Raw genomic sequence first — 15,926 nt, forward strand, 5'->3', positions numbered from 1 at the left:
ATACTTTCCCTGTACTAGCAAACCTAGGTAGGCCTAATCATTAAAATTAATGTTATTAAAAATAGGAAATAAATCTGAGAATTTTCAGGGAATATTTTAGTAGAAATCCAGCCAGGTAAATGGAAATTCACTTAGTCTGCGGCAGGTTTGCTGCGGCGGGGGTATTTTCTATATTTGTTGGTTCTTATTAGGTAAGCATAGCATCCACCAGTGCTCTAGCTTTGAATAATTTTTACTCTCATAAAAAAACCAACTAAGCAGGTAAAGTAAAATGTACATCATTTTAAGAAATAATAAATAATTTATTTAACTTATATTACAATCTATATGGTGAAGAATATTCATATGATGGTGTTATAGGTCAACATAAAATTTAATGACAAATAGTAAAATATGATAATGGCTCCACCATTAGACCTCAATGGTCTTTAGTGGACTTTTGATGTTAATTCTAGGCAGCGTGGTTATAAACTAAGGCCGAACACAGACACAATGCAGTACATTGTCTTATTCTCCCAGCGGACGGTGCAGCTTCCGTCAGTTGTATTGTCCCAGTAACATGAACTAGCTGTGTGAAGGCCGGCACCATTTTTCTGCATTATCGTGCATGTAACTGGAAAATAAATATTTGCAATTGTAATAATGCAAACACTTTTGCTAAATGTACTACTAGGTTGTCTAATAATCACATTATAATTCTAGTTTTTACCTAAGACTTTAAAATAGATGACAGTTTGAATATTATGAAAAAAATACAATGATTAGTACTTTGCTGCTATACCTATCTGAGTAAATGGCTTACCAATGTATTTAAATGGCTTTTGTAGTTTGGTAAGAGCAGCAAGACAAGCATCAACGACGGAGGATGTCCACTGATTTACTTTGCTCTGCTGATATGTGTTTCCACCGATTGTTTCCTCAATGGCATCTTTGATTATATTACTCACTTCATCCACAACAAAAAGGCTCTGAAATCAAAGATCACATCATCTTATCTCATAAGAAACATTACATTTTTATTGCAAGCATTTTTAAATTGTTATATGTTGCGTTTCAACCACTATTTCAACCGAGCAAAAAAGTCTGGAGTTAACATAAATTAATCAGTTCAGAACCTAAACTTGACCTTCCTAATTTGATTAGAAAAGTAAATTTTAGGTTTGCCAACTTTAAAAACACCTATATTTACGAATCCGCATAAAACCTGACCTAACTTCCTCACATGCCTAAACAAGAACGGATTAGTCTGCAATGATCAACCATAAATTAAGCATTTCCAGATGCCTTGTTGACTTTTGGTAATATTTGGATTTACATGTACACTTTGTTTCAGGCCTCCAAGTCGTCCTACTTTTCCTACTTTTTAGTAGGAAAGTAGGAAAAGTCCTACTTTTTACACATTTTTCCTACTTTCCTACTTTTTTATAAAAATTATGTCGATTTTGCGATATTTTATTACACTTATTATTAATGTTTACTTATCAATATTTCCCAATGAGAGTTTTTTCCTAAAAAATATGACTGACTGAGATATATTTTTTATAAAACAATCTGTTAAATGATTTTAAATTTTAATTTATAAGTTCCAGTACTGGTAGTATCTGTATGGTTAATCTTATCAACATTGTTATTGGGTGAAAACATTTTTTTTTCAAAGACATGGCAATACTATTGTGATAGAAAATAAAAATTGTGATGATTATCAGTGCTTACTATTCTGACATGTCTTTTAGATTCCCCAATGAAGTAAACTGAGGGGAAATCAATGCTCCTGGGGAGCCCTGGGATACTAGTTCAAAAGTAGTTAACTTAGCAGTTATCGGTCCAGTGTTTCCCTGATTAGCCTAAACATGATTTTTTGACATAACTGTATTCAAAATAAATTAAGGCTTAAGTTCAAGTTTAAATGTCCAAGTCCCACTGGCCCAAATAGTTTTTACTCATTACAATTCAAACATTCCTACTACTTTTAAGATAGCTCTAATCTAACTAATTCAAAATACTTTTGGAACATATTTTTAGAATTTTATATTATATATAGTTCCGTACTTTATAGGCCTACTTAAATAACTATTCATGCTTCTGTTTTCCACCCAAAAAAATTCATTTTACTTTGATATTAATTTTAGTTCTGAAATATTAAATAATATAAAAAAAAGAACAAATTTCTTATTTACAGCACCATTTTAAACACAAATTAGGGCTGGTTGGTAACGTTAGGGAAACATATTTATTTTTATCCTTTATTTAATGCTGCTTGTTCTAAATATTTTTTCGTGATGACTGTAGATAATGACACCTTAACATTTTAATTTCTCTTGTGCGTTACCGGTACTTCTGAATATTTGGTGTACAATCTCAGCTAAAACTTTATCCGGCCTTTTAGTTGAAGATTTTTTAAATAAAAATAATTAATTATTGATATTAATTTTAAAATTTATGTATAGGCCTAGAATTATTTTAGTTATGTTTCCAAATTGTCTGGACATATTTTGTGGACTTCTTTCTTGGGCTAAAGCCGGGTTTTCCTAGGCGCGGAAGCGGAGAGAGAAACGCGGAGAGCGGACTCCACTTGTCTTAGGTAATTTAATGTTTCTGTTTTCCCAGAAGCGGAGCGGAACACCATGTTAATTTCTTTTCCGCTCTCCGCGTTCCTCTCTCCGCTCTCCGCTTCCGCGCCTAGGAAAACCCAGCTTAAGACAAACATAAAATTCCATATAAGTATGGGTCTAAAATGCCTAGATTTTAATTTGTCGGTCTGTTTGTGATTTTTAAGAGTTATTTTATATCTTAGGCATTTTTCAAGATAGAACTTTTAAAATGGATATAAATGTGTATTTTAGAAGGTGATAAGAGCTTGCAAAGTTTCGATCCAATATCTCAAGCCGTTTCAATATGGCAGCCATTTAAAATATTTAATGCCAAATTTAATTTGAAACCGTAAATATTTAGAATATAGTTTCCTGGATCAAAAAGATAGAGAATTCAAATACAAATCAAATGGGACCTTGTTTTTTAAAATCTGATGACAAACAACCAAATCAGTTTTTTCTAAATTTGTTTACGCAATTTAATAGGACTACCCATACTGCTCTGAAAAATAACAAATAAGAATACAGTATGGTAGTGCTATTAAACTGTGTAACCGAATGTTGAAAAAAAAACTTATTTATGGTTGTTTGTCATCCGATTTTACAAACAAGGTCTCATTTGATTTGGATTTGAATTCTCTATCTTTTTGATCCTGGAAACCATTTTCTAAATATTTACGGTTTTCATGAAATTTGGCATTAAAGATTTTAAATGGCTGCCATATTGAAACGGCTTGAGATATTGGATCGAAACTTTGCAAGCTCTTTTCACCTTCTAAAATACACATTTATAACCATTTTAAAAGTTCTATCTTGAAAAATGCCCAAGATATAAAATAATTTTTAAATGTCACAAACAGACCGACCAACAAAAATTTAGGCATTTTAGACCCATGCATACTAATATGGAATTTTATGTTTGTCTTAGCCCCAGAAACAAGTCCACAAAATATGTCCAGACAATTTGGAAACACCCTGTATATTTATATACACTATTCTATTTGATAAACTATTGTGTATGCTAGTATTATTTGGTTTTTAATATATACTAGCTGTGTACCCGTTCTACGCACGGGGATCTTATAATATTCAGTTGAAACCTTCTTATATAAAGAACAGCAGTTGGTTTGCATATTTTAAGATATGCTGGCCAAACTATTATACATAGCTTCATTTTATGTTGTTTTTTGTTGTTCCGGATCGGTATGACAATCAATAAAAGGTTAAATTACCTCTGTGTCTGCCGGTCGATCCTATAACGGTAGGCTTACTTTTATTTTTACTATCTGATCTCGTTTGCATGGCTCAATCACGTCCTGGTTGAAGTTCGTTCGCTACGCTCACTCACCTGTATGTTGGAGCTCGTTCGCTGCGCTCACTTTCCTTCAGGTTAGCTCGTTCGCTACGCTCACTTGCCTTCAGGTTAGCTCGTTCGCTACGCTCACTCGCCTCCAGGTTGCAAATTAGCTGTTGTCATAAATGTAAAAGAAATAATAGTGCTAGTGCTGCACCCTGTTGGTAATCCTTGTAACTTTAATGCTATTGAACATCACAGAACAGAACCAACTTGTTTAATTGAAACAGCTGTTAAGATTCAATAATTTCATTTCTCATAAGGTTAACATGGGCTTCCAGAAATTCCACGTCAAAAATCGACAAAAACTTGATTTTCAAGGGTTTACTGTTAAATATCTAACTGTCTCATATTCGATGAAATACGTCTAAAACCATCTCATATATGTATAGTATTTGGAAAATAAGTTTCAGGCGGGACAGTGCTATAGTTATTGAGGAGTAGTTGTAATAAAGTGCGTATTTTAGCGTTACCAAGAGAATGACAGATAGACAGACAGACAGACAGACAGACAGAAATTGAGATAAGGTTTGATTCGGTTTCTCTGACCTATGAAATGTAAAAATAACCAAAAAGTTCATTATTCTAAGCAATGTACAGACAAAACTCTAATTTTATTTATATAGATTGTATCAGCAAAAAAGTTTGATTTGTATGTAAAATTAAGTCCTACTTTTCAGTAAAAAGTCCTACTTTTTGCTGAAAAAGTCCTACTTTTCCTACTTTTTTGAGGTCAAAAACCACTTGGGGGCCTGTTGTTTGTTTAGTTCATATTAGAGGACCCATGCTACTCTGCAGTGTTAAAATAAATATAATCAAAGTTATGATTTTTGATTGAGTAATTGAGTATCTTGAATTTAACTGATTTAAACGATCGATAGCTCAAATTGAAGCCTATAATTTATTGATTATTGTGAGTATAAAAAATATAAAAACATGAACAATACTGGAGCTAAATTAATAAATGAAAGCCGGTATTTCACTGAAGGTGCATGTCATTTTTTACATCTTGATGCTGATGTTGAAGGCTGGTTGAAGAAAATACTCTCTCACTAGTACAGCCCTTTTTTGGCCTGATAAGAAGAATTTCATGATTCACTGAAGCAAGGGCAGTCAATATCTTGGTTGTTAATAGAGCTACACGTCTTTTCTAAGTTTGACTGCACAATTATCCTATCAGCGTCTCTAGTAGGCTGTCTTACTTCGATTCCTGCCTCACGAAATGTCCTTGTTAACATGATTATTAACTGATGTTTGTTGTCAGCATTAGCAAGAAATGTTTCTTGATTTGTTCACACAGCGGTATTTTAAGTTATTTTTATCTGACGAGCAGAAAGTCAATACCTGCGTAGCTACTCACATGTTTTAACACTATCGGGTTCACTGTAACCATAAAATAATTACATTCTCTAAGCACACTTATTCAGTGGTTGTGATAACACCAGCACATTTTTTGGCAAATAAAAAAACAACTACTCAAACTGCCAGAGACTGAAAGTGGTTTGGCTAACCACCAAGAACCACGTGTACACACCTTCCACAAACCTGACGCCAATCACATTGAGGTCAACAAGCAGGGTAATATATTACTTTTCTTGTAGGCCTACAGATTCAAGGGCAGGATGCTTGCACTAAATCTAATTAATCTGTTTCAGGAAATCATTAAAGACAAGTGTAGCCAGATTGGGCTCCCTACCCCCAACATCGGACAGTGCTGCTCAAAACCCCTACCGCACCTTCTATCTTTTATTCTATCTTCCTACTTCTATCAGATACAACTCTTGATAGGGAATAAGCTGCTTCCATTATAGTGGGGTTGGGCTAGACACAATGACTACTTTCTACCAATCAGAACAACTACTAAGCCAGCTCCAAAGACAATACCACAGAAAACATACTACTATAACCCAGAATGCCAACCGCATGGTAAAAAGCGTTAAGTACTCGGAGAGAGTAACGCTAGTAAGTAAGTACTCTCTCCGAGTACCTAACACTTTTTACCGTGTGGTTAGCATTCTGGTTTATATTAACTAGTATGTTTTCTGTGACAATACTGAAATCAGTATCTTGTTCGTGTTAAGTTAGCTGCTCAACATCACAATGCTCCTTAAAGAGTGGGATTAAAATATGTTCTTTTTGAAACTGCTTTTATGAAGGAGGGGCATGTACAAATTCTAAAAACCCAACTCCTGTGCTGTCAGTTGGCAGTGAAATTGTGTCAAGTCAAGACGACGTGGAGAAGAACGAGTTACAGACCATGACAATTCCATCGTAGGTGATAATGCATGAGTAGCTGATGAACAATGTAGTGGTTAAAGAGGCGTAACTACCAGTTTCTTGGTTAATTTTCCTCACAACGTTAACATATGACAGACTCATGATGAATTTTGTAATAATTGATATTAACTGGATTATTTTACCTTAATTAATGATTTGTCACATTTAGTTTTTCATGAATAAATTTGTCTTTTTCTCATAAACTGTTTGTTGTATTGATTTTGTTTTGCTTTCTTCGATTCTACATCCTAAGAAACATAGAAAACGACAGCTCACTTGCTTGGATCCCATAAATAAGAGTGTTCTCAAAATCAATACCGTAACCCCCACAAACTTTAACCCCCCAAATGGTTCTACCACCCCCACAATCACTAGAAAATATTAGAAAAATACCGGTAGGCCTATGGATTATAAACATAAACAAATGACGTTGTTTGCCCGAATCCTATACTAATAGCATTGAACATAAGTTATGTTTTGGCAGTTCCATTTAAGCAATGCTAAAATGTTTATTTTCAGGCCAAAAACGTCATTTGTTTAAGTTTATGATCCATGCCGGAATTTTTCTAGTATGCCTTATCGTGACCTGTGTACTAAGCGAGATGATTCCCTATTATGTCTTGATACTATTGTAGTATCATCAGCTGTTGTAAATATTAAATGTATGCTGTTACAACACCTTACAAGCAAATGAGAGAAATAGGTAATATGCCTAGGGTTAAGTTTCTTAACTGGGCTATGCTAATTATGCCTACATACTTCACAAAATGTTACGTTCTTTAATTTCCATCATTTAAAAGTTAAGTTAGAACTAGGCCTAGCAAAAGTCAAGTTTGACATTTGGTAGTAAAACCATTGCTATAACTTAATAGCCTTGTAGTGATATGTTTACACATTATAATTATAACACAAAGAAAACCTGGTAATTTTATTTTTCATTTCAATTTAGTAAATTTTAGATTGAAAGATTTTTTACTTTTATAGGCCTAGGCCTAGACAATATTATTAGGATAACCTATTCTGAAAATGTCATAACAAGAAATTAGGACCATGGCAAGATAATTTACAAAATAATTGTCACATTATGTTCTTACCTCCTCGCCTAAATCCTCCATGTTATGAATCAATGTTGTGTAATAATAATTAAAAAATCTGTTTGTTAACTTTTGTAAAATTATTTGTAAATGACAGCAACCCTGGCTCAGTTCAGTAGAGAGAGAAGCAGAGAATCAATTGGTTTTTTCGGTTAGACAGACTAGAACAGATACATAGACAGGACGCACAATTTGTTTTTCAGGATTAATTTTGCCAACAGTGTCATTTAGAGGCTTCTGATTGACTATAATGAAGGTTTACTAATTGAAAAATTAGTTTTGTTCATAGAATAAAATTATAAATGCCTCAAATTCGATTTTATATTTTTTTATTGTGAAATTAAATCGTCATAACCTAACCAAACCAACCAAACGTGCTGACAATGAAAAAATCTAATGAAGGTTTATTAATCGAAAAAATAGTTGTGTTCATAAAATAAAATTATAAATGCCTCAGATCCTATTTTATAATTTTTTAATTATAAAATTAAACTATCATAACCTAACCAAACTAACCAGACTTGCTGATAATGAAAAATCGAATGAAGGTTTTATTCGAAAATATGTTTCTGTTCATAAAATAAAACTATAAATGGGTCAAATTCAATTTTATAATGTTTTAATTATAAAATTAAACCATCATAACCTAACCAAACCAACCAAACGTGTCCAACCAAATGAAAAAGTCCAATGCAAAAAATAGTGCTACGGGTGGGATTCGAACCCAGGTCCTTCGGATTATCTGCCCAGCACTCTATCCACTATACCACCGAGGCCGTTGACGTCGATCCGTACCGTTGCGGTAATGATGTTCCCTCAGCCAATCAGAATCCTCAAAAAAATACTGTAGGCAACACTAAGCCTGAAATAAAAATTCAGCAGACAGGACAGAAAGAGAAGAACTAAGAAGAACAAAAACGGAAAAAGCGATTGAATTGAAGTGAACGAATGACAGAGAAAAGAAAATCTGTTTATAGAAAGGCAGGCATTAATCTATAATATACAAGCGGTAAAAAAATCAATATAATTGATTATCAAATGGAGCAGGATATTATTGTAATATGGGTGACAATATCTAAATTAGATGCAAACATAGAGGTGTCCATTCCATTGGAATAAATAAAATAAATTGATAGTTGCAGGACAAGAATTTGGACCATTTCCTTAAAAAAAACCTTGACTATGCCACGGCCGCCTTTAACTCCAGGCCGCGGCCTTCGAAATGGCAACGTCGCAAGTGTTGGAAGCAGCTAATGGTATTTGTGTATTTACGAAAGATTGGCTACTGGACTATGACAATACTGGTTCCGTTTAAAATGTACGGATACAGTATAGATTTTTAATTCATATTGTTTCGAATTTCAATTCTGCATGTTTTATTTTCAATATTTTAAAAAAAATATTTTCATAAATTTTAATTTAAATGAATAATACGCGAAATAAAATAATGAGCTGGTGTCACCTGTCTGCCATGTTATCTTATGGGACGTCTGGCGCTAGACAACACCACTTGCGACGTTGCCAATTCTACAAGGCCGTGGCCTGTAGTTAAAGGTGGCCGTGACTATGCCCACAGGCGAGGCCATGGCCTGGTAGAGTTGGCAACGTTGCAAGTGGTGTCTAGCGCTAGACCAAGCTGGACGTCCCATCATATGATAACGTGGTAGAGAGGTGACACCAGCTCATTAATTCGCGTATTATTAATTTAAATTTCAATTTCTGAACATAATGTATTAAAAGATTGAAAATAAAATATGTAGAATTGAAAACCAATACAATGTTTAAATTGAAAATCTATTTTTTGTACATTAAATTGGAGTCAATATTTTCATCGCCCAGTAAACAAACTTTTGTATTCTTAAAAAAAACACAAATTACTACTAGCCACCTTCAAACAAAACAGCTGCTACAACCCCACTTGTGATGTTGCCACTTCAAAGGCCATGGCCTGTGCTATGCCAGTGGCGTTGTTGTTAACATATGAAAAATTGCTATGACGATTGCATGTACGGTACAGTGGATGGAATTTGAAAAATAATCATATTAATTTTCTTGACAAACATATAAGAACAGTTTGTATTAAAAAAACATTTCGTATTTTATTTTTTGCTGTGACGATGTTCGTAACTGTTCGATTTCAAAGTAAAGGTATAAACTGTATAAATCTGTAAATAGAACTTCTAGACTCCCTGAAGATGCCACACACAGTGGTGAAATATATTGTAGAAATATAACTTCATCCTGCAAGAACAAAGGCTTAAGGTAACTTAGTTCAAAAAATTAAATACTTTTTTGTATATGTCTACAGTACTTTTTAGTAACATAGCTGGTCTATGGTAGTACCACTGACTGTATGGAACTAATAATGGTATGAGTCTGTGGTAGTACCCATATTGTGCTTATTTAAAAAAAAAAATTTTTTGTAATATTTTGGGATGGATTTCAATAAGTCTCCTATAGTTTGTTGTGTCCCTCCTCAAAATGTATGTTCCAATTTCAAATTGTACTTTGAAATATTTCTGAAAACATTATGACCATAGATGAAGTCAATGGTATGACGTAACGACTAAATATACCCTCTCTGATCAATAGGATAATTGCTTAATTTTAGAGAATTGTTTTATCATGACGTCATTCCTAAATTTCCCTCAGTAGAAATAGTATTAGACCAGACTGAATGGGAGCGGGACCTTTGGAAAGAGGGGGAGTTAGTTCTCAAACTCACGAAACGAACTAAGATTCAACATTTTCATTGGTCAGCATTCAATATTTTTTCCCAAGTTATGTAGTAGAACCAAAGTAACTTCAGTTGGCTTAGTTGAGAGTTTACGGTCTACTTGGTTCAGTTCTTTAGTTACAGCCATAAACGTTCGAACTTTCCTTGGGGCGTCTGCGCATTTATGCTGGTTAATCTCTGTCCGCTTATTGGCTGTTCGGCTGGTTCGGCATTCTTCTTTGCATTTCGCTGATTGTCGGTTTTCGTCCTGTCTGTCTGAGGCTCGTTGTTATTATCACTACATTTTGGATTCACCTGCGAAGAAATACTGCAGTTTTATAATTTGATGAGTAAATAATATCATTTCTGGTAAGTAAAATGAAGAAATGTTCTATCTATATAAACTTTGCTTTATTATTTGTGTGTTAAATACGTTTCCAAAGGTAAATTGTGAAGGAGGATTTGCCACACCCATTGCAGCAGAAGCCATTTTGACAGATGAAAATCCTTGGTGAACTATCTAACAGATATTTTTATTCAGACTACAAGATAAATTTAAGGAAAATTCTTGCATTAAGTTTTGTTGCACTTAGCTAGTAATAATAAAATATATTTTTAGCAGCCAAATCATTATTAAACATTACAATTCGCCACTTGAAGATACACACAATTTGTTTATATTGTGGCCACACTAGCCCTATTTACAATTAATTAACTCGTCCATTACTACAATATAAGTTAACTTGTACAAACAAATTTGGGTTCCCCATCATTCTCAATTGTTTGATGTTAACAATAAATAAAAAACTAAATCGTAACTTTTGATTTGGGTGTAAATTTAGTACTAGCCTAGGCCTATGTCCAGCCTAATTTTACTACTTTTTTTCGGTACCTACATAGGCTAGTCAACCTTACCTACTTCAATTAGGCTATTTCAAGACTTCCAATAGACCTAGCTTAGGAGTTTGTAGTTGAGTGTAGCTTAGGTTTCCCCTCTTTTTAGTGATTCTTGAATAAATTACACAAAGTAGGCTACCATTCTAAACGCTTGATGCTAGGGCCTAGGTGTCTATTTTGGTATTTTTGTATATATCAAAATACATATATATTGTATCGATTAACTTATTTCATTCGATATATCAAGTTTGGTTAGTTAGGTTAACCTAACGTAAACTAACGGAATGAAATATTTGAAATATCGAATAGTTGAATGAAATCGATATTTTTAATTTGAATGAGTGTAGGACGTAAACTAAATTGCAGCCTCTATTTTTGTTGGGATTACCACCCCATACAAACGTAGCCTAAGTTAAGCCCTACTTAACTTAACCCTTAGAGTGCCAGGCGAGAAATAAAAGTAACGGCTCAAAAAATGCCGATGATTTTTCCCGAAGGTCGCGCTAAAAATGCCGAGCGCAATCTGGCGATTTTTAGGATAAAATTTCGTTAAAATCGAATTTTCGATATTTCGACCAACGAAAATCAATGTATCGCATCTAGTAACTTTCGACTCAATGTTAATATATGGGTTAAAAGAATCCGAGTATCCATTCGGTTGTTATGACAACTCACTTTTGGCTCGTTCTAAAAACGTCCGGTCGGCCGGACGTCGGCACTTTTGGCTCGTTTTAAAAACATCCGGTTCCCCGGACGTTGGCACTCAAAGGGTTAAGTAAGCCTAAGATAAGTTAGCCTATCCAAAAACCAAATAGGGTACCTTATTACCTTATTACCAAAGCTGCGTTGTTGACCAGCTTAGCTGGATAAACTGCGTCAATTTGTAAATATAAATATAAATTATTTACAACAACGAAATAAAACTTGTATAACCTCTGTGATTAGGCAAGTTTACTTTACCACCGTGAAAACACTATGTGCTTCGTATATTTTTTCACTTCCAAAGTAAGTTGCATAGCATAACTCGATAATTGTCAAATATTATTCATCTCACCAAGTGAATTTGTATCTGGATGGGTATCTGTTAGACCATGCCTCTCTTTTTCTACTCTCCTCATACGCATAAGATATCTTATTATTAATCGTCTCCTCCTCCCGTTTTCAATATATCTTCTTTGAACTTGAGGCATTTACTGTTCTTCCAACAAAACTGATTAACACGTTCGCGGCGGCACGTGAAATGGCGGGCGTATCCCAGGTCCGGCGCAGCCCTCAGCATCGAACAAACCCGATTGCCGCGTGTGATTGGCTTTTCAATTTCGGGCTGACAAATAGCAAATAACGTGCGAGGATGTCCTGCTTTACAACGAGAGTCGACGTAGTTCGCTAAACACCAACAGATATCAGCACTGCTTGTAACGTAGCCGGTCCCATTGGAATTGTATTGCCAAATGGAGGGAAAAAGACGGGACAAAAGTAGAATTTTGAGATTGCCAGACGGGGATTTACGGGATGATTTACTACCAACCAACACCACAACAAAATACAGTATACTATTGAGCAGTGCTGTGCGAGGTTTCAAGTTTCAAGCTCTAATCCTGGCTTAAAAATAAATCATTTCGTACTGCATTGCAGCTTGGGAGCGATCGCACCCACCAGGATGGCATTACGGTTCCGTATGGGAGCGATCGCTCCCATGCCGCCGCGAACGTGTTAACTGATTAACTTAGTCTTAGCCTACTGAATATCACGAACAATAACATTTACTCCCAAAAAGCTAATGAGTTTCTTGTTATAAACAGCTGTTTTTTGTTTTAAAATTTGTTCTGTGTATTTCTTATGGGGAAAACCTGACCTTTGAGAGGGTCTCACGCCCTTAAGAGTAGGAATTTTAAAACCTTATTGCAAAACTAGGCTACATCCCTACTGAGAGGAATCTTTTGACACCTTAAAAGTTGAAAATGGTCCACAAATAAGGGAGGAGTTGGGTTAACAAAAAACGGCTTCACGTATTAGATAGATTATTCATACATTTTATACAAAAGATTTATACTAATTAACTTAGTGTTTGTGTTTTATAAAAAGAGCATGGAAACTAATTTTAGCTCTTTTATACCAGTTTTAACATGATAAAAATATTGTAATTAAGGCCTATTAGCTCTTTGACTTTTAAATACAAGTCAATAAAATTGGAGAAAAAATAAAAAAAAAAACATATAAGTATAAACTTAGGCCTACTAAGGAAATTTTATTTTCTCATAAATCTTGACTATTGAATTCAAGTTTTTAAATTATTGAAATTATTGAAGGGTAGGCTATATATAGCCTACCCTTCAATAATTTCTGTCTACATAATGTCTTTTGATTAAATCGTAAGAGAAATAATCGGGCTTGCTTAGAACGTAATGCCAAGAACGTGTAAATTCGTCTACATTATACCGTACTTGTGGAGTGTTTTAAATTAATGAAAAATTTAAGAGAGAAAAATAAAAGTCATGTTTTCAAGAAGAACAGAAATGAATGATGTTTATTTATATAATGCAATGGATTACCTTAAAATCGTCAGCTGTTATAGTAATTTAAAAATTCTAAACAGGCTAAAGACAAATTTTTGATAAAAGAACTGAACAATACTCAGTGCACATACACTTTCGAAGCAACATTTGAGCAATATGCAACGGAACTTCATTAGTAATGTAAATTATGTATTATATTATTTAACTCAAAATATTTTATGTCATAAAAATCAAATAATTATTACCTAAAATAAAGATTTTTATCACAACTCATAATGGAAATCAACATATACAAAACATGAGATAGCCTACGACGAAGTGTCCATAGGTCCAAACAGTCTTCTGCAAGTTGTACGTAGGAACCGCAGAAAACCTGCCGTCTAAGCGAATTTCCATTTGCCTGAATTGATTTTCAATTAAATCTATTTAAATAACATTAGGCCTAGGTTTAACGAGTACCTAGGTTTGCTGCTACAGGGAAATAGTGTGTTTTTGGTAAAATATCAATAGCTTAGTATCAAATAAATAAATTTGCCAAGCTTGAACAAAATATATCAATAAACAAGCGAACTACAACATTTTACAATATTCTCCATAAGAATAACAATAAAAGAATTTTCAATTTTATTTTTTTTATCTTCTCTGTAACTAATAACTGCACAAAAACACTTCAATATACTAAATTATTTGTATTTTTAAGCTCTTTAAAATTGTCTAGTGAGAAATTAGGAAATTTTGTATTTTGATGGTAAAAAATGAGAAAAACAAATTTTTAACCCACAAAACCCCCTGTGAAACCTGTTCTCATCGTCTGATCGGTTCTCGAACTCATTCAAGTTTATCCCGCCTTACACTTCAAACCAAATTTCACCAAAATCGAACAAAAATTAGTCTACTCAAGTTAGGTATCGCGTTCACGGACACATAAGTTAAATAGGCCTATAACTTATATATACATATATAAAAATTTGAACGAATAGTGCTTTTGGCCTCTGGGGACCTTAAAACGAAAAGGAAATCGGTCCCGGGCTTAAGTCTTACCATGAGACCTACAGTAATAGCTACTTCCCTATAGGGAAATTTGCCAAAAAAAAAACAAAAAATGTTTATATTTGCGTTCAAATGGCGAGTTTAGGTTGCCGGGCGCCATTTTCCCGACTGCTTGAATGGCAACCTATACTCGCCGAAAAATTTAAATAAATTTAAATAATAATCAAATGAATGCATGCAAGAAATGTTTACTTCTGACACTGACAGATCAAGAAATTTCAAAACATTTAGAAGAAACTATAATAATGCCACAATCTTTTTACACCTTAACGTTGAAATTGGTCATTTGCTATTGAAAGTAATAGTGGCAATATTTACCAAACATAAGTGAAGGAATTAGTGTGTATGTATTTAACGATCGAGTAGTTACTGTCAAGTTTATTTATATTATTCAGGAGAGGCAAATAATATGCTTTTCAAAAAGAGAAAATGAAAATTGATATCCAAATTTTATAGCTACAAGAGTTATCCAACCTAATTCGACATATGAATCCATACTTTCAAACCTCTGGGAGAGGTATAAAAAGAGGAAATCCACTGAACAACGTGAGAACTTTCTGATGCGGGGCATATACTGTTACTGATAGACAACCTGTTAAAATACGTTAGGTAACCAACTTTCAATGATGTTGCTGCTTTAGCCTATTCAAAGCAGATTATGGCTGTCCCGTTGGTAACCCAGAGTTTGTGGGTAAAAATGGAGCACATAAATGGTTGATATCACCCAACTTTTCAGGATTCTCTATGGAGAAAATTTGTTTGATTAGAGGGAAGCCTCAAATGAAATTAATAAAATGACCCAAACTTAAATTACTTAACACAGGCTAACTTGTAACATGTTACTCGAATTGAAGCAGATCGTTTAGCATTCATTAGAAGTTATCAGTTAAAACTGAGAGCAGAAATAATGTAGGTGAACCTTTTACAACGCAAATAGAGATATTTAAAATTAGTTTAACTAACAAGTGTTTAAACAACTCTAAGATGTAACTAGAATTACTCGAATTTAAGCATAACGTTTTCCTCGGAGTTATGTTTCATACTATGCGGCTCATTGATCCGCACGGATTCTCTAGTATAAAATATTATAGTTATAAAATTTACTTAATGGTTAGTAATCTAGGGCTAAAAAATCTTACACCATCAGCCTAATTATTAAATGTCAAACGTATGCAACATATTTTTTTTCTCTAACTAAACATACCTAAAGCTACAAAGCTCTATAATTTAAGAGTTAAAAACCTTGTAACTTACTCAAACACAACTCCCATATCTTATCTTTAGTTGTATCAAAATTGTTCGTTCATAAAAAAAAATTGTTTGAAGACTTATTTCCTACTTATTAATAAGCTTATTCTTTTGTTTACTCTTTTTTTTTTGGGAAAGGTATACCTACATTATAAACTTGAATTTCTTGTGGATTAAGACTTC

At 33.7% G+C, this 15,926-nt stretch overlaps 2 protein-coding genes across 5 annotated transcripts in view; one reads left to right on the forward strand and one right to left on the reverse strand.

Moving 5' to 3' along the window:
* Positions 1 to 281: 281 nt before the first annotated feature.
* LOC128992251 (dynein light chain Tctex-type 1-like) lies at positions 282 to 7,434 on the reverse strand. Its single transcript, XM_054415731.1, has 3 exons — positions 7,317 to 7,434; positions 803 to 968; positions 282 to 613 (listed from the first exon to the last, which is right to left on the reverse strand). Exons 1-3 carry the CDS (start codon positions 7,335 to 7,337, stop codon positions 465 to 467), a joined length of 336 nt encoding a protein of 111 aa, XP_054271706.1. The 5' UTR covers positions 7,338 to 7,434; the 3' UTR covers positions 282 to 464.
* A 2,848-nt stretch (positions 7,435 to 10,282) lies between these two features.
* LOC128992012 (spectrin alpha chain-like) overlaps positions 10,283 to 15,926 on the forward strand; it is a 60,078-nt gene continuing 54,434 nt past the window's right edge. For all 4 annotated transcript variants that reach the window (XM_054415344.1, XM_054415345.1, XM_054415347.1 and 1 more), the window contains exon 1: positions 10,283 to 10,401. The gene's annotated coding sequence lies outside the window, so the exon portion shown is untranslated. The remainder of the gene's footprint in view (positions 10,402 to 15,926) is intronic.

Source organism: Macrosteles quadrilineatus, unplaced genomic scaffold, assembly GCF_028750875.1.
Source record: "Macrosteles quadrilineatus isolate MER2022 unplaced genomic scaffold, UCM_ALF_1.0 Scaffold_4__1_contigs__length_99947679, whole genome shotgun sequence".
In the NCBI taxonomy this organism is placed as follows: Eukaryota; Metazoa; Arthropoda; class Insecta; order Hemiptera; family Cicadellidae; genus Macrosteles; species Macrosteles quadrilineatus.